The sequence below is a fragment of the Triturus cristatus genome, chromosome 3_1 (assembly GCF_964204655.1).
Source record: "Triturus cristatus chromosome 3_1, aTriCri1.1, whole genome shotgun sequence".
Lineage (NCBI taxonomy): Eukaryota > Metazoa > Chordata > Amphibia > Caudata > Salamandridae > Triturus > Triturus cristatus.
The window spans coordinates 16184471-16206618 of record NC_140583.1 but is presented as its reverse complement, the minus strand read 5'-3'; the positions used below and the strand labels follow the sequence as shown (position 1 = coordinate 16206618).

General features: G+C 49.7%; 1 protein-coding gene across 23 annotated transcripts in view; it reads left to right on the top strand.

Moving 5' to 3' along the window:
* Positions 1-22148, top strand: part of MADD (MAP kinase activating death domain) — a 987832-nt gene that overhangs the window by 439032 nt on the left and 526652 nt on the right. For 13 of the 23 annotated variants that reach the window (XM_085646575.1, XM_085646573.1, XM_085646571.1 and 10 more), the window contains one exon: positions 13323-13423. In XM_085646575.1, coding sequence (XP_085502701.1) covers positions 13323-13423 — 101 coding nt within the window. Of the gene's footprint in view, positions 1-7705; positions 7760-13322; positions 13424-22148 lie in introns of all 23 variants that reach the window. The other 10 variants (XM_085646564.1, XM_085646561.1, XM_085646565.1 and 7 more) reach the window with 1 other exon arrangement.

Sequence of the window (22148 nt, the reverse complement as noted above, 5' to 3'; positions counted from 1 at the left end):
CACCCCCGCGTGGGATATGGGACTATCCTCCCCCCCCCCGCGTGGGGTATGGGACTATCCCCCCCCCCCCCCCCCCGCGTGGGATATGGGACTGTCCTCCCACGCGTGGGATATGGGACTGTCCTCCCCCCGCGTGGGATATGGGACTGTCCCCCCCCCCCCCCCCCCCCCCCCTCCGCGTGGGTTATGGGACTGTCTCCCCGCGTGGTATATGGGACTGTTCGCCCCCACCCTCCCATGGTATATTGGCAAATGCCATTGCCCTAAGTGCACAATTGCATGTAAACTGGCCCCCTGCCTTTTCTTGTGACCCTTGGGTCACGCTACTTTAGCATGAGCAGGGAGTTGGAGGTTTGCTCCAGACATTGCAAGGACCAGGACCTGCCCTTTGACCTGGGAAGGTGCACCATTCACACCATTTTGGGTGAAACTTATAAAGCAGTGGTTTCCGCATTCTCTGCTTTGAGATAGATAGTGTTACTGGATCTTTGTGCCTTGGCATTCTTATTGGTCTGGTTGGGGTGTTTGCACCAGCCAGGTCGGGCTGCATCTGCCTCGATGACCTCACTGGCCCCGACTGGGCTGCAACTGCTGAACAGGCACCTGTACAGTCCTGTCAGGACAACCAGTCTTCACCAAGCTAACCTGGGCCTCATATAAGCGGAGGGGGGCTGTGCTGTCCTGGTCGGCAGCCTCTAGTTGACTGCACCCGATAGTCACAGAGCTCCGCCTGCGGTGGGATCAAGCTGCTAGTTGAACTCAAAGGACTAAAGACTGAATTCCTCTCGGCTGCACCATCAACAGTAAGAACACATTTGTCTCGTGGGGGCACAAGAATCTGCACCTGAGCCTTATTTGTGCTTCTAGCATAAATTGGTGGGGATAGAGATTGGGATACCACATGGAGGGAGTTTAGAGGAGTAGCGCCACAAGAGGGTGGCCAGAGTCACTACCGTTGTATACTGGATTGAATTGTGTAGCACTCCCTGCTGTAGTGAAATTAAAAAATAGTTCCTTTTCTAAAAAGACAAACGCTAAGCTGAACATTTATGGTAACATCTGTTGATTGTTGAGTTATGAGTCACCCGCTGAGAAGCCTGTGTCTGCTTGCTCTTGCTACCTTGGTAGTCCAGAGTTGTGTACAGGAAAGGGTTAATTGGCTCAGGTTACAAAGCCGTAGTATGATCTGCCCCTGAACCTCAGTGGCAAATGCCCACATTTACTCTGGATGAGGCCAGAAGCCCCTCCCTGAACGGGGTTGATGGAAATCGCGGGGTCTGATTGGAAATCGCGGGGTCTGATTGGAAATCGCGGGGTCTGATTGGAAATCGCGGGGTCTGATTGGAAATCGCGGGGTCTGATTGGAAATCGCGGGATCTGATTGGAAATCGCGGGATCTGATTGGAAATCGCGGGATCTGATGGGAAATCGCGGGGTCTGATTGGAAATCGCGGGATCTGATTGGAAATCGCGGGATCTGATTGGAAATCGCGGGATCTGATGGGAAATCGCGGGGTCTGATGGGAAATCGCGGGGTCTGATGGGAAATCGCGGGGTCTGATTGGAAATCGTGGGGTCTGATGGCCATTGCGGGGTCTGATGGCCAACGCAGGCACTGATGGCCAACGCAGGCACTGATGGCCATCGCTGGGTCTTAGGCAAATCATGGGGTCTGACATAAATAAAGGATTTCCTTTCCGGGAAGGCTGAGAAGCTCTACTAAAATGCACGTGAAATCCGGTCTTCACCTTGCACCTCCTTTTCTAAGAATCTTGAAGCAGATGGTGGTTGCTGGGCCGTATCTCATGCTTGGGACTAACTAGTGTCTCAGTACTGTTGAGCTGTACTTGGTAGTCAGGTCATTGTCTGGGATGAGGGGGTTGGAATGCTATAACTTCAAAGAAGAATTGTTATTTTCTTTACAAGTAAACGTGATGTAAAGAGAACACCAGAAGGTACTTATATCTTCTCAGATTGAGTTATGACCCCTGAACTTTTAACAGCTGCATACTAGATGGCCTTATGTCAGCGGTATCCAAAGGGTCTGCGCTCGGCAAAACTAACAAGATTTTAGGACTTGTCTGGAGTACCTGTGTTATCGCAAGCTATTTCAACGTCTTAAATGTATGTAGCTCCCTTGCTTGAATCTTTTGCATTTGGATCAGGCGTTGTTTGCTGTGGACACCAGTGTGTGCTGAGACTCCAGCTGATGAGTTCCCAGTCATAATCATACATTTCTTCTCCTAAAACCTCACCCCCCCCCAAAAAGCGAGAGCCCGCACATATTAAGTCAGTGTAGGACTTTTGAGGGTACCGAGAACCTGTGTCCAGGTCCAGGCTGCAGCAAGTGATCCTGTGACTGCTTTGAGGACAACTGCCTTCAGCTAACATAATATGAACCCACCCTAGCAGTCCAAAGGTGCGGGATCGCTGCGTGCCTCTTGGATTGCATAAAGATGGACACTGGTTCCCTAAGGGGGGTTCAGACAGTTTGTGGATGACACTGACTTCCTCATTGATCAAGCGATAGTGTCTCTGCGGCTCCGAGACTCTCATAGCCCCGCCTACAGAAAGGAAGTTTACAGATTGTTGTTCTGGTTTCCAGAAGGCCACGAGAGAGGTGCAATTGGGACCCAGACATCTATCGTTTAATGTAATTACCTAAACAGCATACCCCTCTATCAATGTCAAAGGAGTAACATTTTTACAAGAATGCTTCATGGCCCTCCCCGGTCGAGGACAATATTCAAACAAGCATGTGAACTGCAGCAGATGCCTGTGCTGGAGAACCTGTTCCGTGGGTTGTAATCTGTGAATGCACTGATATGGCTTAAATAAAGGGTTTGGGAGTTCATGCAGTCTCTTTCCCCTGCACTCCAGAAATACTTTCTTTAGCCTTTTCTTTGTAGATGTGTTTTTTCTAGTTTTCAGTCATTGCCCAAAATTTTACCCATTTCTCATTCCATACGACCCAGAGGGCCATATGTTGGGTTATGTATCACTCACAGACCAGAGAAGGTGCTCTCTCAAGTGACTGTTGGCTGTTCTCTCTGCAAGACACCTAGGAGTATTTCTGGCCTTGTTAATTGGGTGGGCTTCTATTTCTGAGGTTGTATTCCTCACTCAGTTTTCCCCCAGTGGCAGCTTTCTTTTATCTTGTTGGTTTCCCTGAATGTTTCCGAAGTCACATTTCTGCCTTGGCATTTGCCTGGGATCTGCGTTTCTCTTGGTTACTAGGGGAATATTCTTGACTTTGTTCCCCCTGTGACAACTCACTTTTAACACTTTGTAGTGCAATATTCCTCATTTTGTTTTCAGGTGGGTGGAAAAAGATGTGATACTTGCCCTTGCTCTTGGTTTGCCAGGTGAGGGCATTATGTAGACAAACATGCCAATGTAAAATCTGATATTGATTTTTTTACAATTGTAAGACCTTTTTTCCAGCATTAGACGAGCTTTGCAGCCTGAAGGATGCAGTATTTCCTGATGAATTGTAGAGGCCGCTCTCTGCAGGAGGTCTGGGACTTTCATTAAAGTAACACAAGAGAGATCGGGCATATGCACATGTTTCTTGGTCTTTAGAGCATGATGGTTCAGGTGTTTTATACAGAGCTGTTTATGCTCAGAGTCATCATGATGTCTAGAGAGCAAGCTCTGTGAAGAAACCCTGTGATAGGGATAAAGGGGGAGCAGTGGTCCCAAGCAGAGTTTCCTCATTGACGGCCGGACAGAGGGCGAGTTCGTTGCAGTTCCAGTGTGTGGTGGGAGTGCGGGATTTTAAATGTAGAGCAAGGGACGAACTTGAGTTGTTTGTGGGATCTCATGTTGAAAGAATGGGAGTAGAGATTTTATGGAGTAAGTCCAATAAGTGCTTCCTGGATTAAAGAGAGCTTCAGGTGTGATGTTCTGTTGGAAGCATCATTGGTAGAGGGACCACTGTGTATGAAATGCTGTTGACTGGACCAGAGGAAGAGGGGATGGTACACGGGGTCCTGTAGAAGCAGTCCGTATTTCAAAGAACTCTTCCTTATGTCTGGTACAAGATTTCATAAGAAGAGGGCACTTGGGTAAGGGCGCCATATAGAAGGGACTGTAGGAGAGAGAACCCACGGACCTGATGTTGTTTAGGAGGGGCCATAGAAGAGAACCCACGGGCCTGATGTTGTGGAGGAGGGGCCATAGAAGAGAACCCACGGGCCTGATGTTGTGTAGGAGGGGCCATAGAAGAAAGCCCACAGACCTGATGTTGTGTAGGAGGGGCCATAGAAGAGAACCCACGGGCTTGAGGTTGTGTAGGAGGGGCCATAGAAGAAAGCCCACAGACCCGATGCCATTTAAGAGAGGACGCAGTGACATGATGCCATGTGGAAGGGGCCATGGACGAGGGAACCCACAGTCAGGATGCCACGTGAAGGAGAGCCCACTTTGGAACTTCATGGAAGTTATCCTGTAGGATTGGAAAAGTGCTTGTGAGGACTCTGTTAGGAAGTTGATTTGAAGTTACAAGACATGGAGGGTACACCTGGGATGTAGTTGGTGAGTGTAGAAGACCCAGAAGGCAGGGAGTTCTCCAGGTAAGATTTCACAGATGGTGCACATAGACTAGATTAAAGTCAGCCTGTCTCTGCCCCTTGACAACCAAACTAAAGCAATCAATGTAATGTGGATATGACATGAAAGTGATTTATTTTAAACAGACCTGTAGCAGCTTTTATTAGAATAAAGAAAACATTGGTTCTGGCTGCAGGTGGCCTTTGTTTTTGTAGAGCCATCTTACTCCGCACTTCTAGTTGAAGCTCTGCTTCTGTTGAATACACATGTGTTCTTGCTGATCTCGTGACAGGACGCATAGGTTAATGAATCTCTGAAACATGTGACATGTAAGGCTCTTATAAGCTGGAGTCCCTTGCTTGTCTGGATTGTATTGACCACTCTACATTCTGGTCTACGTTTTACTCATAGGGGCCTAGGCAAGGAGGGGCTCACTACACCGCAAGGGTTCGGGCGCTTCTGTTTCCTTGAATTTTTCTCTCCTTCTCTGTAGCTACTGAGTTCTAGGTCAGTTCTCTCTTTCTGGAATACAAGCAGCCTCGCATCTTTTCGATTTGTTAGTCAAATTCCCTCAGTCCAAAGAAATGTTGATGGCGGTGCTAGCCAATTTAAAAAGCAGAACATTTCATTGGTGGTTCCTTTCATAGCATTAAGTGAAAATAAGCTGCCATGACAGTTCAATGCATAGCTTCAGTCACATGGGTCCCTTCAGGAGGGCTTGGATTCTAAACTCTGATGCATGCGTCCATCTGTGCTCCTTATTTCCAGCGACTCCAATACATAGCATAGAACCTGGAGTGTCATGGTTTTTGCACTCAGTCCAAGGAAAGGACCTAATTCTGTGACCTATATGACTTGAGCTATTGCCTGGTTCATGATTTTCTGGGTATTAAGTCTCACTTCTAGGAAGGTGCCTGGTTCTTGATTTTCTGGGTATTAAGTCTCTCTTCCAGGAAGGTGCCTGGTTGAGAGAACTCTGGGGTACACACCTTTCGATTCTATTTAATTAAAGTACCTGGCTAAGGGATCTTTTGAGCACGAAGCCTGTTGTCTTTCTTCCAGGGGGGTGCCTTGTGCCGTTACCTCTGGTTGATATAAGAGAATTCCTACTTTTAGAGAGATGCCTGGTTTACAGTTTTCTGGGCTAAAAGCCAGTTGACTCTCTTTCAAGAAATTGTTGATTCAGGAATCTATGATTCATATTCTATTCTCTCGCTTTCGTGGGAAGTAGCCTTTTCATGATGCTCCCTTTTCTTGAGCTTTTTTACCTTTACCTTGAGATTCTAGCTCATGTCTTCTGACGGTGGAACAAGGCCTCCCTGCTCGTACTTTCCTTCTGGTCGGTGTACGTTTGATGCACGATGTACACCTTGCTTTTCTCCTTCCCTTCCGCCAGGAACCTTGGCAGCCGTCACCACCATGTTCTAGAAGTGATTGTGCTTATGTTCTCTTTCCAAGCATGTGATAGCAGTTTCCTGTGCTGTATTGGAACTCTTCACCTCTTTTCCCATTTCCATAGATGACATTCCAATAAATGAGTGGTCCCTTTCTATACAAAAGTAACTTCCCACTGTTTTACTCCCTTTTCAGTAGCTCTCATCTTTAGTGGGTGCAAAGAAAGTCTTTTGCACGTCTTCAATGGAGGCTGCTATCTTCTGGTAGTGCTGTTCTTTGATTGGGTGTTTGGTTTCCACTGTGTTCAGTCCCTCTTGGCTTCTAGTGTTTCTGTTCCTGAGAGCTTTAGCAAATTCTCTCCTGGTGCAGCTACTCCTCTGCATCTCCTGACTATGCTTGCCTCTGTGGACAGGGCAGGAGGTACAAAGCACCCCTTGTAGAATGTGTATGGGACAGTGAGCACCACTGTGTAGGTAGGTTTGGGGGAGAGGTACCAAGCAACTTTTAAATAGCACACTGTAGAATTGGTAAGTTGTAATGAGCATCCCGCTGTAGATGGGCGCTGGAGGTACAAAGCTCCCCTTGTAGAATATACAGTAGAATGGGTACGTGGAAGAGAGCGTCCCGGTGTAGACACAATCAGAAGGTACAGTGCACCTCTTATAGAACACAATGTAGAATGGGGAAGTGGAAGTGAGCGCCTTGTTTATATGCAGGAGGTACGAAGCACCCCTTGTAGATTACAGTTTAGAATGAGTAAGTGGCAGTGAACGCCTCCGTAGATGGGCACTCACCCCTTGTAGATTACAGTTTAGAATGGGTAAGTGGCAGTGAACGCCTCCGTAGATGGGCACTCACCCCTTGTAGATTACAGTTTAGAATGGGTAAGTGACAATGAGTGGGCCTATGTAGATGGGGCAGGTGATACAGAGCACCCCTGGTAGAATGTCATGCAGCAGTAAATGGTAATGAAGCCCCTCTGCAGACGAGGGCGGGTGCTAGAGAGCACCACTAGCTGGATGTCCTGCAGTAGGGTATGTGATGGCAAGAACATCTTTCAGGATGTGTTGTTGCGGATACAGTGGGTACTGAAGGCTTCGTGCCCTGTCGGAAGCTCTCTTCACCTAAGGCTAGAGCGATGTAATGGGAAGAATGGATCTTCTGATAATTGCTGTTGCACATCTGTTATATTCGGGTTTTGGTTAGTGTATGGAACATCTTTGCCGTTTCACAAAAAGGGCCAGAGGATGGAATTAGAAGTTTGGTTTGTGAGGGCAATCGTGGCTAAGACGCAAGTAGTCAGAAGTGAAAATATCTTACTCTCTGTCCCGTTGGCACATGTACAAATGTGAGCGAGATAAATGGGTTGGAGTCCTGGTGAATGGACAGTCTGTGAATGTGGTCAAGCTCAGGGCTGGTGGGAATAAACAGGCGAGCTAGTGGCAGTAGAGATGGTAAACAGAGGCAAAGGTAAACCACGCGTGTGAGAGATTGGAAGGAGGGGACAGGCTTTTCATGCACACCAGTAACCTTGGGCAACGTTTCTCCTTTGCAGTGGGTTTGGATGATGTAGGCCCTTTTGGCCTTTTTCGGACCTCTACTCTGTCAGGAAATGCTGAATCCTCTCCTGCTGTCTGAGCCTCCATAGCCCTTCATAACCCTCTCCGACTGCCATGTCTTTCTTCTCCATTTTCGCCCTTCCTACTAGCTCTGACTCTCTCCCTGTCTTTCTCTCCTGCTTGCAATGCATCTTGGGTAGAGTTGTGGAACACGCACCAGGAAATGAAAAAGCAAAAAGCTTTGGAAAAACAGAGTAAGGAAACTTTGGAAACCCAAACCTTCCCATAACTGCCAACCTGGGAAGCCCTGGGGTGTATTTAGGGCATTGCCCTAAAGGTCCTACAGCAAAGAATAGATTGAAATTGGACATTTCCAGCCAGTGTGGTGATGACCAAGACTATAGGGGCACCTGTAGTAGCCACTGGGACAGCATGCAGTAGCCATTAGTAGGTGCTGCGTCTACTGGGGCCAGTGGGCTACACATTGCCACAGGGGTGGCGGGGCGCCTGCGGTAGCTAGAGCAGTGTGAGGATTAAAATGGAAATTTGAGACTGCATAGTGTTAACTAGGGAACCATGTGCTATAGCCATAAGGGAACATTTGCGAAGATTTGGAATAGTGACACAGGACCGGAGTTATGAATGGTGCATCTGTTGCTGCAGTGTACAGAGCAGGACCTGTGGTGGTGATATGTAATATTGAGGCATGGCCTGTTCTAATCACTGTGGCACCTGCTGTAGCAGCCCTTCTATGCCGCCTGCTGTGCCACTATGGCAGCTTCCCTATCCAGTTGCTTGCCTGCAGTAGTAGTTGGGATGCCTGCAGAATACCAGCTGCCACTCTTCCCTTGCCGGCATCAACACCAGTTGTAGAGCCTGGCAGATCATCTGCTTTAACGGTAGTGGCAGTCGCCATCAAAACTAGGGCAACACTTTAAAAAGCTGCTTTATGTGACACAGTTATTGAAAGTTCTTGCTGTGTAAGACTTCTCACTGAAACTTCTGGCTGTGCAAGACTTCTCAGTGAAAGTTCAGGCTGTGCAAGACTTCTCACTGAAAGTTCTGGCTGTGCAAGACTTCTCATTGAAAGTTCTGGCTGTGCAAGACTTTTTATTGAAAGTTCTGGCTGTGCAAGACTTTTTATTGAAAATTCTGGCTGTGCAATACTTCTCAGTGAAAGTTCTGGCTATGCAAGACTTCTCACTGAAACTTCTGGCTGTGCAAGACTTCTCAGTGAAAGTTCAGGCTGTGCAAGACTTCTCACTGAAAGTTCTGGCTGTGCAAGACTTCTCATTGAAAGTTCTTGCTGTTTAAGACGTCTCATTGAAAGTTCTTGCTGTGCAAGACGTCTCGCTGAATGTTCTGGCTGTGCAAGACGTCTCGCTGAACGTTCTGGCTCAACAAGACGTTTTGCTGAACGTTATGGCTGTGTAAGACTTCTCGCTGAAAGTTCTGGCTGTGCAAGACTTCTCATTGAAAGTTCTGGCTGTGCAAGACTTCTCACTAAAAGTTCAGGCTGTGCAAGACTTCTCATTGAAAGTTCTTGCTGTGCAAGACGTCTCGCTGAATGTTCTGGCTGTGCAAGACGTCTCGCTGAACGTTCTGGCTCAGCAAGACATCTTGCTGAACGTTCTGGCTGTGTAAGACTTCTCGCTGAAAGTTCTGGCTGTGCAAGACTTCTCATTGGAAGTTCAGGCTGTGCAAGACTTCTCATTGGAAGTTCTGGCTGTGCAAGACTTCTCATTGGAAGTTCTGGCTGTGCAAGACTTTTTATTGGAAGCTCTGGCTGTGCAAGACTTTTTATTGGAAGTTCAGGCTGTGCAAGACTTCTCACTGAAAGTTCTAGCTGTGTAAGACTTCGCATTGAAAGTTCTGGCTGTGCCAGACTTCTCAGTGAAAGTTCTGGCTGTGCAAGACTTCTCAGTGAAAGTTCTGGCTGTGCAAGACTTCTCAGTGAAAGTTCTGGCTGTGCAAGACGCCTCGCTGAACGTTCTGGCTGTGCAAAACTTCTCACTGAAAGTTCTGGCTGTGCAAGACTTCTCACTGAAAGTTCTGGCTGTGCAAGACTTCTCAGTGAAAGTTCAGGCTGTGCAAGACTTCTCACTGAAAGTTCTGGCTGTGCAAGACTTCTCACTGAAAGTTCTGGCTGTGCAAGACTTCTCACTGAAAGTTCTGGCTGTGCAAGACTTCTCACTGAAAGTTCTGGCTGTGCAAGACTTCTCACTGAAAGTTCTGGCTGTGCAAGACTTCTCACTGAATGTTCTGGCTGTGCAAGACTTCTCATTGAAAGTTCTGGCTGTGCAAGACTTCTCATTGAAAGTTCTTGCTGTTTAAGACGTCTCGCTGAACGTTCTGGCTGTGCAAGACGTCTCGCTGAACGTTCTGGCTGTGCAAGACGTCTCGCTGAACGTTCTGGCTGTGCAAGACGTCTCGCTGAACGTTCTGGCTGTGCAAGACGTCTCGCTGAACGTTCTGGCTGTGCAAGACGTCTCGCTGAACGTTCTGGCTGTGCAAGACGTCTCGCTGAACGTTCTGGCTGTGCAAGACGTCTCGCTGAACGTTCTGGCTGTGCAAGACGTCTCGCTGAACGTTCTGGCTGTGCAAGACGTCTCGCTGAACGTTCTGGCTGTGCAAGACGTCTCGCTGAACGTTCTGGCTGTGCAAGACGTCTCGCTGAACGTTCTGGCTGTGCAAGACGTCTCGCTGAACGTTCTGGCTGTGCAAGACGTCTCGCTGAACGTTCTGGCTGTGCAAGACGTCTCGCTGAACGTTCTGGCTGTGCAAGACTTCTCATTGGAAGTTCTGGCTGTGCAAGACTTCTCATTGGAAGTTCTGGCTGTGCAAGACTTCTCATTGGAAGTTCTGGCTGTGCAAGACTTCTCATTGGAAGTTCTGGCTGTGAAAGACTTCTCATTGGAAGTTCTGGCTGTGAAAGACTTCTCATTGGAAGTTCTGGCTGTGAAAGACTTCTCATTGGAAGTTCTGGCTGTGAAAGAATTCTCATTGGAAGTTCTGGCTGTGCAAGACTTCTCATTGGAAGTTCTGGCTGTGCAAGACTTCTCATTGGAAGTTCTGGCTGTGCAAGACTTCTCATTGGAAGTTCTGGCTGTGCAAGACTTCTCATTGGAAGCTCTGGCTGTGCAAGACTTCTCATTGGAAGCTCTGGCTGTGCAAGACTTTTTATTGGAAGTTCAGGTTGTGCAAGACTTCTCATTGGAAGTTTAGGCTGTGCAAGACTTCTCACTGAAAGTTTAGGCTGTGCAAGACTTTTCACTGAATGTTCTGGCTGTGCAGGACTTCTCACTGAAAGTTCTATCTTTGCAAGACTTTGGACTGTATGTAGTGATTGCGTAATGCTGTGCCCAAGGTCCACCTCCCCACCAGTATTTTCTACACTTTTCACTGGATTATGTGGTCTGTAATGCACATTAAAGTTGATGCTGCCAGCCAGCAAATACCCCAAGTGACTAGACATATCCTGACACAATCCCTAACAGACAGAATCCGAAGTGATGCACTTAGTCCATCAACAGACCTGCACTGGTGATCGTAAAGATTTGTTAGAGGGAGGCAGAGTGCGGGTTCTGTCACTGGAAGGCAGCTGGAGTGACACACTGACTAGGAAACTGGAATGCTCACTAGCCATGGGGAACTCTGGTCAACACCTAAGAGAAAGATTAGGAAAGGGAAGCATTGATACAGGTGTGCAGCGAAACTCGCACCCACTGGCTTAGAAACAGATGATCTCTTAGAGCCCTGGCAGAGGTTGGCAGATATGGATATGATGTGTCTTTGGGTCATTCTCTCTTGTCCTCCCGAGGTAGTGTCTGTAGCAGTGTGTTAAGTATGTAGCCTCTAACACTCCCGTTTTGGGACGGTGCATGTCTTCCGCTCCCCAGCTCTCTCTTTCTACTCTCACATTGTCACACCCCTGCTCATTCCACCCAGGACTAGCACTGGGCTTGTGATAGGTCCTCCGGTCTGAGGGCAGAGTGTGGACTTCGTGAACATATTGTGCGTGGGTGTGTGTGTGGGGCTTCGTTGTTCAAGAGAAGAGTGCCGAGGAGCTTCTGCTGCTCTTGTATTTATGGAAGCTTTTTCCAGTCTTACTTCTGGCTGTATGGTCTGACTGCAAAGAGCTAGATTCACTGTTTTCTATCAATGGCTGTCCACTGACTAATGGAGGAATGGCTCCAGCTGCATTTACTGTCCCCAGACTACCAGCGGAAATGCCTGTTAGTGCAGCTACTGGCCAGTGACTGTGAGGACGTAGCTCACACTGCTGCGGTCATTGACCGCCATAGCCTCACTCCTCTGGATCATCTGCAGATGGCTGTTTTGTTTTGGTTCCCTTGTTCACCTGTTTTTGTACTTGGGCCTCCAGACGCATGTCCATATGGCTATGGGTGTGGTACTGAGGTGGTGATGGGCATCAGGAAGCAGGTTGCTGGGCAGCATGGTAGGGGTTTTGTGAATGCAGAAGGCTGGTTGGCTGTGGTATTGTCAAGGAATCCTAGCTACTAAAGGCTGCAATGTCACAGTTCAAGAAGAAACTGCTGTGTATTGGTTGCTTGATTTGGCCATTGTTGGAGTGTGGTGTTGTTGAATGTCGCGTTTAATGTTATGAATATGGATTTAGGTGGGCGACGTGGCTGTGGTTTTACTAACAGTTGGGGTGCAGCAGTATGTGGGTGTAGGATCATGTAACAGTCTGCAAACTGAGGAAGTAATGGAATGGAAAGGAGATTTGTATAGCGCAGACTGTCACCCTACGGGTATCCTGGGATACATTGACTGGCTCTGGGTGTGGCAGGAGACAGAGTTGGGGGTCATTGGTGTCTTCTTTGATAGTATGCTGGGTTTGGTGATCTTTAGATAAGCTGTTGTCAGAGAGAGGTCACCTAACATTGGGTGGACAGTATGCAGGATTGAATTTTAGTGGCAAGAGTTGTGTGTTCATCTGGAGGATATAATGCATGTGTCTGCACCTGTAGTGTTTGTTGAAAGGTATCACGGACAGGAATGGCTTGTGACATGCATTCAGGAGGATGTTTTTCAGGCTGCCTAACAACTCAGGCTTTGGTGATGAGAATATTTACAACATGGAGAATGTATGATTCGGCTGCTGTTTACTGCAATAGGGTATGTGAAGTCTACTTGAGAACCAAGCGAGAGGAATGGGTTCAGCAGTATGTGGTGCGATGATGAATGTAAAACCCGTGTGGAACGTGTATCTGGGCACCATATTGCTTTGCAAGAGTGAAATCTGTGCTGCTGCTTGACTAATTGATCTGAGAGCATATAATATGGTGAGTTTGAGGAGATTGTTTACGACTGGTACGTGCCTGCGTGGAAGTTGGTGTTAACGGGTTCCATTGGTTGCAAGAATGAGATGACTTGTGATGTTGGATGACTGAGCGTTGATCCTGGAGGCTTTGTAAAGGAAGCCCACCTTTCTGCAAAGGCCTGAAGATGGAATGCAAGTTCTCGATATGTTGCAGAATGCCAAACGGTTGAATCTATAAGGAAGGAAGGCTTTGAGTAAAGTAAATTTCACAGAATTCTCACCAGTTCAAGGAGCATGTCACTTAAATAGTGGAAGCTTCTGCTAATTTACATATGGTGTCAGTCTTTGCTGAGGAAAGTGGCTCAGAGTTCAGATGACATTTGGCAATGGTTGCATGCATGTTCATGGATTAGAGTGGATGATTCTACCATTGCCACAGCTTGTAGAAACTTTCCTAGAACAGTCGCAGTCTAAGCACCGAGCTCTGTCTCTCTTTGTGTAACTTGATGTCTTGCTCACTTCTCCTGCAGGTTCTGATGCTGTAAAAAGTTTCTTTGGTTTGGGGGAGACTGAAGAGAAAAAGTCCCAGATTAGCGCAGACAGTGGTGTTAGTGTAAACTCCTTCTCCAAGGTAAGTTCCTTATTGCTTTACTACTTTGTTTTGTTGGTGTCAGTAGAGGAAGTGGACTTTCTTCTGTGTTTCTGTTGAATGAGAGATTGTCTGCTAGGGATCTTGTGCTAATTGTTGTATTGTGCAAGACCGTGTCTCCTAAGGCCCAGTGTTTCATCCTAAATCAGTGGATTGCATTGTGTTAAAGAGTCTGGTCTGGGTGGAATCCTTTCTCAGTTGTGCGGTGTGTGTCTTCCATGTCTGTTATCTGTGCTGTGTGCATAAATATGGTATGGACAGATCATTTGTTTTTGCATTATGTGTACTCCGAAAGCGCTGGTGGAAGCTCCTCCCTCTGTGGAGTGTTTGGTGGGGGAGGCTGATATATCTGGTGGCTGTATGTGTTGTGGAAGAGTACAGTGTGGAGGACTCGTTGGTTTGAGTTGTTTTGTGCGGGAGCTCCTCCCTCTGTGGTGTGTTAGGTGGGGGAGGCTGATATGTCTGGTGGCTGTATGTGTTGCGGAAGAGTACAGTGTGGAGGACTCGTTGGTTTGAGTTGTTTTGTGCGGGAGCTTCTCCCTCTGTGGTGTGTTTGGTGGGGGAGGCTGATATGTCTGGTGGCTGTATGTGTTGTGGAAGAGTACAGTGTGGAGGACTCGTTGGTTTGAGTTGTTTTGTGCGGGAGCTTCTCCCTCTGTGGTGTGTTGGTGGGGGAGGCTGATATGTCTGGTGGCTGTATGTGTTGTGGAAGAGTACAGTGTGGAAGACTCGTTGGTTTGAGTTGTTTTGTGCGGGAGCTTCTCCCTTTGTGGTGTGTTAGGTGGGTGAGGCTGATATGCCTGGTGGCTGTATGGTTTGTGGAAGAGTACAGTGTGGAGAACTCGTTGGTTTGAGTCATTTTGTGTGGGAGCGTGTAATGTGACAAATCCGGTGTCACTGTGTTGGAAAATCCAATGTGAAGCATCCTTTATCTGTGGATTTGTGTGTTGATTGTGTGTCTGTGGGTTGTGTTGTGAAATCTGTGCTACCCCTGCAGTCAAGTGCCTAAATGGAGTAACTTTTGTGGTGCAGTAATATTGTTGTCCTTGAGACACTAATTGTAAACAGTAACAACACCGGCTACAACCTAGCACCAAAGAAAAGGCCTCACAGTACCCACTCCACGTTTCCCTATGTAGCAATAACCCAAGCAAGAACAGAAATTGGGGGGCGCTAGGTGGCGCCGACCCAAGATGGCCGCACTGATGTGAGGCTCTGGACGCCCGACCCCGATATCTGACAATAATCCGTGTAAAGACCCCTCGCCCACGAGTGCACTGCATGGCAAAGTGGACTCCTCGGGCTAAGGAAGACTCGCTGAAAGTTTGGTAGCGCTGTGTCAATTTACGGAGGAGATATTGAGCCCGGACCCGTCTTGGAAGAGCAGCGTACCTCTCCGACGGACGAACACTGCGGCTGCGGAGACAACTTGAGAGCCGGTGCGGCCATGCGGCTTTAGGCCTGCCGCTGAACTGTGGATGCTGCGCCGCTCACGGACGAAGCGCCCGCCGACGAAACGGACAGGTGACTATGGGCGAATGGCGGAGCAATGCTGGTGAGCGCCCTGAGAGTGGCGAGCCTCCGTTAATGGCACCCTAATGTGACGGAGCTCATCGCGGCTGCTCGGAGCACCGGAGAACGCGCATCCGGCAAGTGAGAGAGAAAGAGTTTCTTGGATGCATGGCCTGGGTCAGGCATATGACGGAGCTGGCCTGGAAGGGCGACGAAGCGCGGATTGCCCCGAGCAGAGAATCGTGAGTAGAGACTGCTGCGATCAGAGCGTGCCCGCCCTGATTAACTTTCGGGACCCAAGCAGGACGCAGAGACTGCGTTGCCTGGCCATCGGGCAACAAGACACAGACTTGGAAGGTACCGGGGAGAATTTAACAGTGCGTGGTGGGGTGATACTGCACATCTGTACCCCCTGATTACAATACCGGCAAACCCAAGTGCCTAGGCGTGCAAAGTGTAAACCTCAAGAACCCCAAAACTACGTCCCAGCACAGCGAGCATAGTAGGGGAATAGTGGGCGTAGCGGACCCGGCACGATGGATGCCTTGCGAGCCCGAGATGCGCTGCTGGGCCTAGATCTATATGATGGAAAAGGTAGATTTGTTGCATGAGAGGAGGCCCCCCTTGGACTTAACAGGAACGCTGACTGACCACCAGGTGGCACCGCATTGGTGGGGGAAGATAGGCGAAGCACTTATCAGCGGATGCTGGCGCTATGTGACATATCCGCACCCCCCTGAATGCAGAGGAGGAAACATCACAGCAACAGAACCAGAACCTCTCCTAAGTAAGAACATATCGCGGGGACGCAGCTCACATAGACGACAGGAACAGCGGCGAGCGGCTGGCACCGGGAGACAGAGCTCTGAAGGGCCGGCACGGAGGCTTAGCTGAGCGGACGAGGACTGAGGCCCACTACTGCGCAGGCAGCCCGAGAGACTGTCATCATGGGAAAGGCGGAGGCACGTCAGTCCAAACTCCCTTTTGACCAGAAGAAATCGACTACACGCCCTGTTACTGAAGATGCTGGCGAGTCTGCCCCTGGGCCGCTGACCCCTCCTGAGGCCGCCCCAAGTGATGAACTAAAAACCATGCTTATCGCAATGCAGCAGAGCCTAAATGCCCTCTCGGGGAAAATGGACACTATGAACACCCGGTTGGATTTTCTGGTGCTGAAGGTGGACAAGCACGACGAGCAGATCAAAGAGGCGGAAAAGAGAATCTCTGCCACTGAGGACAGCTCCACAGAAATGGCTCAACAAATGGCTCAAATGGATAAACTACTGAAGGTGATTGCAGCTAAAAGCGAAGACTTGGAGGCACGCAGTCGACGAAATAACATACGCCTGATGGGAATACCGGAATCCACGGCCACAGGGAGGATGGAAGACTACGTGGAGAGACTACTCACTCGCTGGGAGCGGACTCCTTCTCGGCGCATTTGATAGTTGAGAGGGCACACAGGGCGTAGGGCCCGCGACCTCCGGCTGGTGCACCGATGAGACCCATAGTGGCAAGACTGCTTAATTATAGGGACCGAGACGTGGCTCTGCGCAGAGCGAGGGATATTCCAAAACTACAGTACGACGGAAATCCGTTCTCCATCTATCCAGATTTTACCCTGGCGGTCCAAGAAGCTCGACGGAAATACTTATCGGTGAAACAAACTGCGCCAGGCGAACGTCGAGTATGCTCCGTTGTACCCAGCCAAACTGCGGATACGACACCGTGATCGCACAATCATCTGTACCAACCCACAGCAGGCGGAGGACTTCCTCAAGATCTTGAGACGGCAGTCTCCGGCACACGGAAATAATGCTGTACGTTCGGGATCGCACTCACCCATGGCTGAGGATTGAATGACGTGCACCAACATCGTTGATGGATTAGAACAGATACAGTGTTTCACAACTACGCGCTACAACGGCGCTAGGAGAAAAGACACCCCCGTGGCACCTTGGGGCAGGACTGTCGCTACACGGTCTGGCGGATGCCGGAGAGATGCTCTGGGCTGCCAGACAACTGCCTGAACGGAAGATGTCCTGTGCTTGAGCTACCGTCGACACATGAGTACCTTGCATGATGTTTGGGTAGTCCTTTTAAGATGTTGAACTGGGGGGCCCCATGGAGCAGCATAGGCTGCGCTGTTCAAGTTTATGTCAAATTAGCCTGACTGTTGGCCTGCACTGGGCTCGAAGGGGTCTGCTTCATTGGGACGGGCACCCTCGACTCTAACCCTCCTCCATACCAGCCTCACTGGGGAGGGAGCAGAGAGTTCTACTGTACGGTGGGACACGAGGGCTTAAGAGGCACACTAGCGCCCCACTGACGGAGGTCCCCTGCACCCAAAGGTTAAGGGCTAGGAAAGGTCTTGCGACTGAACGGCTCTTATTTTGTTTGCATTTTATTTTTTTGGAATAATGTTATGGAAGGGGGTTTAGGAGGGAGGGTTTTGGGATGCCGGCGCAATTGGGACTCCGATGTGGGAGGGGAAGAGGGAAGGGAGGGATGCGGGAGAGCTTCACGGAGAAATGAGAGTGGGACATGGTAAAGATAGAATTGGATACACTTTAGAAGTGTTGCTACACTGCATTACAGCAGCTAATACGACAACATACTCCACAACTCTGGGGACTGGCGCACCATGCACTGTGTTAACATGAACACTCCTCCTGGACACTGCTACACGACCATGGAGGGAGATCGACGGAATAGACAAACTTTTATCATGGAACGTAAGGTTCTTACCTCGACCGACACGACATCAGCATAGTGGCATTACAGGAAACTCACACTGACCCCAGATGTTCCCCCACCTTTGGTAGCAGATGGGCTTCTGATAGGATATTTTCTGCTTACTCCTCATACGCATGAGGCACGGCCATTTTGGTTAAGGGAGGGTCCCCCTTTAGATGCGCTGGTACGAGGAGCGATGGGGAGGGTAGGTTCTGCATGATTGGGGGAGCCCTGGGCGCACAGTCAGTGGTTATTATCAGCTATTATGGTCCCAACATCGACATTCCGGACACCTTAAATGTACTTTGGGGGCAGATACTTGCAGTAGGGGCCACTCACTCACTCTGGGCGGGAGACTTTAACACAGTCTGCGACCCGGTAGTGGACCGCTCTTCACATATGCCCCATCACTACACGAGAAGCCAGGATGCATTAAGGGGACTGTTGGAGGACGGCGGGCTGGTGGATTTGTGGAGACAGACATTCAGGGAAGCGGGAAGGGACATTTCATTCGACGATACATGAGTCTTGGTCGAGACTGGACTACTGGCTTGGGTACAGGGGAATGTGCTCCTGGGTACGGAGTGTAGTTCACCTGGCTCGAACCCTGTCTGACCATGCCCCGGTATGCCTGGAGGTTGACGTCCCGACTTTGACTAATAGTCCCAGATGCTGGAGACTTGCCCCGGAGGCGCTGCTTGATGAGGTATTTAGAGTCGAACTGGGGAGGCAATTACAGACTTCTTCGAACGGAATAGGGGGTCGGTTGACCATGTGGGCACACTATGGGAAGCGTTTAAAGTCACCATACGAGGGGTATGCATGGCCAAAAGCTTTGGAGTGCTGCGAGACATCCACAGAAGGCTACACCTGCTGGAGGAGGCACTCCAAGATCTCGAAGCGGATATTTGGCGGAGGGGAAATGGAGAGGGCAGGGCCAAGATGAGGGAGCTATTGAATGAGTACACAGACACGGCGGACAGAGAGGTGAAGTTTAGAGGGAAATACGCCCAGGCGCGGCGATACAGAGAGGAGGGGAGGCCCGGAAAAGCCTTGGCGCAGGACATCAGACAGCCTTGATATGCTAACTACATACTAGAGGTGGAGGACGGAGAAGGTACTTGCCAGAAAGATAGTGATCGGATACTGCAGACCTTCACTGACTTCTATGCAGAGCTTTACCGCTCAAAGGGGACCAATACGGTGGATTTCCCGCAGTTTTTTGGGGACATCACGCTGGGATACCTAGAGGACAATCCGAGAGAGTTCCTATGTGTCCCCTTTACGAATGAGGAACTTAGAGAGGCGATTCTCCAGTTGCGATCTGGTAAGGCGCCTGGGCCGGATGGGCTGCCGAGTGACTTTTACAAATTATTCATTGACCAGCTGGCCCCCATTCTGCGGGAGGTGTATGCAGAGGCACAGGAGACACGGGCACTGCCGCCCACAATGAGAGAGGCCCTTATGTCCATTCTGAAACCAGGAAAGCAGGCTAACAAATGTGACTCTTACCGGCCATTGTCCCTCATTAATGTGGATAGTAAAATTCTCACTAAAATGATAGCTAATCGGCTGAACCTCCTGATGGATAAACTAATACTGCCTGATCAGGCGGGATTTATTCCCGGGCGATCCACGTCCCACAACCTGCGTACCCTTTTCTCGATCGTTCAACAGGTAGCCCCACAACTGCCGCTGGCGGCTATCTTTTTAGATGCCACCAAGGCATTCGACTCGTTGGAATGGGACTACCTGCACGCAGTGCTTCGCTGTATGGGGTTTCCGGTTGGCTTCTCCGCCTTGATTAAACTGCTTTATACTGACCCAACGGCCCGTGTGCAGATCAACGGTCACACGTCTAGGGCGATATCGCTGTCGCGGGGCGCTAGACAGGGGTGCCCATTGTCGCCTCTGCTGTTTGCCCTGGCGCGATGGAGCCACAGGCGGCCAGGGTGCGCCAACACCATCAGGAAAAGGCCCTGAGATGCCTCTTGCGTCCCATTCTGATTTCACTATATGCGGACGACGTCACCCTGTATGTAAAAGACCCGCAGCATAACCTCAATCCGCTCCTACGAGAATTCGTGCGATTTGGAGTCCTTTCTGGTATACACATTAACTGGGCGAAATCTCAGATCCTGCCTCTCACTCCGGCTGCTGTCCCCTTTACGGTTGATTTCCCCTTGGAATGGCGCGACTCTTCTGTTCGGTACCTGGGGGTGAATGTCACCATGGATCGGGAGGAGCTGATCCACGATAATTATGGCCGCGCCATTGATGCACTACGCGATTCAATAACGAGGTGGATAGCTATGTCATTGTCCATCGCTGACAGGATTTCCCTGATTAAGATGACTGTGTTGCCTAAGTTTCTCTACTATTTCCTGAACATCCCCTATCACCCGGGCCGAACCTTCTTCTCCACATTGCGGACGGAGCTCCTACGCCTTATATGGGACGGCAAACAGCCACGGATTAGCTTGGAGACGCTGGCCAGTCCCTACGCGATGGGGGGGCTTGAGCCCCCTAACTTTGAATTATATTACATTTGTGCACAAGCGCATTATGCGCACTACTGGTTTAATGGCCCGAAATACACGGCCCATGTGGCTATGGAGCACTGGCTGGTGGAGCCCGTCCCGCTGGAGGGGACACTCTTACATCAGTCAATGCGGCGTGAGCGAGACCCCACAACTGTAGACTGCACGGTGCGAGCATGGAATTGGATTGCGCGCAAATTGCAAGCCCCAATGATTTACTCCCCCCGCCTGCCACTGACGTTTCATCCCCAGCTGACCCTCCTGCAGGAAGGTATTTTTAAACGATTCCAGCGATTACGGGGGATCTATACTTGGGGAGATATATACAGAGACGGGAGGTTCGCTACCCTTCAGCAGCTGTGTGCTGAGCCCCCCCCCCCGACTGTGATGGAGACATTCATTTATGCCCGTCTGCGAGAGGGGATACGGGCCTGTACGCCACACTACCCGCAGGAACCGTCGGTGCTCCCCCAGCTACATGCTCTGCTGGGAGCGAAAACTGCGTCCCACTTGGTGTCCACTCTATACTGGTCTGTATATGTCGAACTTGGCTCCTCACATAACCCTGCTCGACCTAAATGGGCTAGTGAACTAGGACAGGATATCACGGATCGGGAATGGCTCTACTGCTGTACACAAACGGAGAAGGTGTCTGCTAGGGGCAGGTTGCGCATCACGCATTTCAAATTCCTGCAACTATACTATTACACCCCTGCTAGGCTGTACAGATTTGGGCTGCGGGAGGACGCTAGATGTGCTCGATGTCGAACGGATGGTGCTGATATGCTGCACTTGGCCTGGAGTTGCCCAGCCCTTCAGCAATATTGGGAACAGGTCTTTGAGGCAGTAGGGAAAATGTTAGATACCTCGCTCCCGCCGACCCCACTGATGGGCATATTGGGGTATACGGAAAAGCTCCCAATGCTGCATCGGAAATTCGCCTCGATGTGCTTCCTCCTTGCCAAATGGAGGGTGGCCTGTAGATGGGGCAGGGGGAGGGCACCTAAATTCAAAGATTGGCTAGAAACGATGATCCTTTGGCAGGATCAGCTTGCCCTATACTCTGACCTCTTGCCGCCTGGCTCCCGACCTCGGGACATCTGGGACCCCCTGAAGACGTACTTACTGCAGAACCCACTGCTGCCTGACGAGGCGGTCCCCTCCTCTCCGATTAGATAGGAGACTCAATAATGTGCAGAGGGGGAGTGGTCGATCTTGGGAGCCCCTGGGAACTGGCTGCTGGTTGAGGAGACTGGGGACTCTTTCTGGCATCCTAGGCTGACGAGACCACACACTGCTCTCACGGGCTCCTAGTGCCCGGTCGCCTGCAGCGGCTTAATGGGTACTGGGATATTTGGGGACATCGCGCGGCCTGCTGCGAATTTGCTGTGTCGGGGGGGCTACATAAAGAGTTGATTATACTGTTGAGATATGCATGGTAACGCTTCCGCATTCAAGACTGAGGTCTGCTGACCCAGATACTCTCTGGCTCGATATGAGATTTTCACTCTCGGACTACTTTTTCTTACCGGGAGGCTAGTTGGTAATGTGTTATGTGGTTGTTATTTCTGACTCTTGGGGTAACACATCCTTGGTCCACTAAACTGCAAAACCCATATATACTGATACGTGGCCGGCCCTTTTGGGTTGTTGGCAATCCGCTGTGTAAATTTCTACTCCTCTGCCTATTATGATATGCTGCCGGCCCGAAGTGGATGTAGGCAAACTGCTGTGTACTGATGTTATCTGCTGAATAAAGGTTTTGGGGAAAAAAAAGAAAAAAAAAAAGACATTGAATAAGATTTGCTCGCTTATTCAGTTCTTGCATCAAAAGTGAGGAGCGTAAATAGTTTATTAACCGTTAAATTAATTAGAAGCATTACAGTAAAATAGGCATTAATATTCACACCTCCCATCCC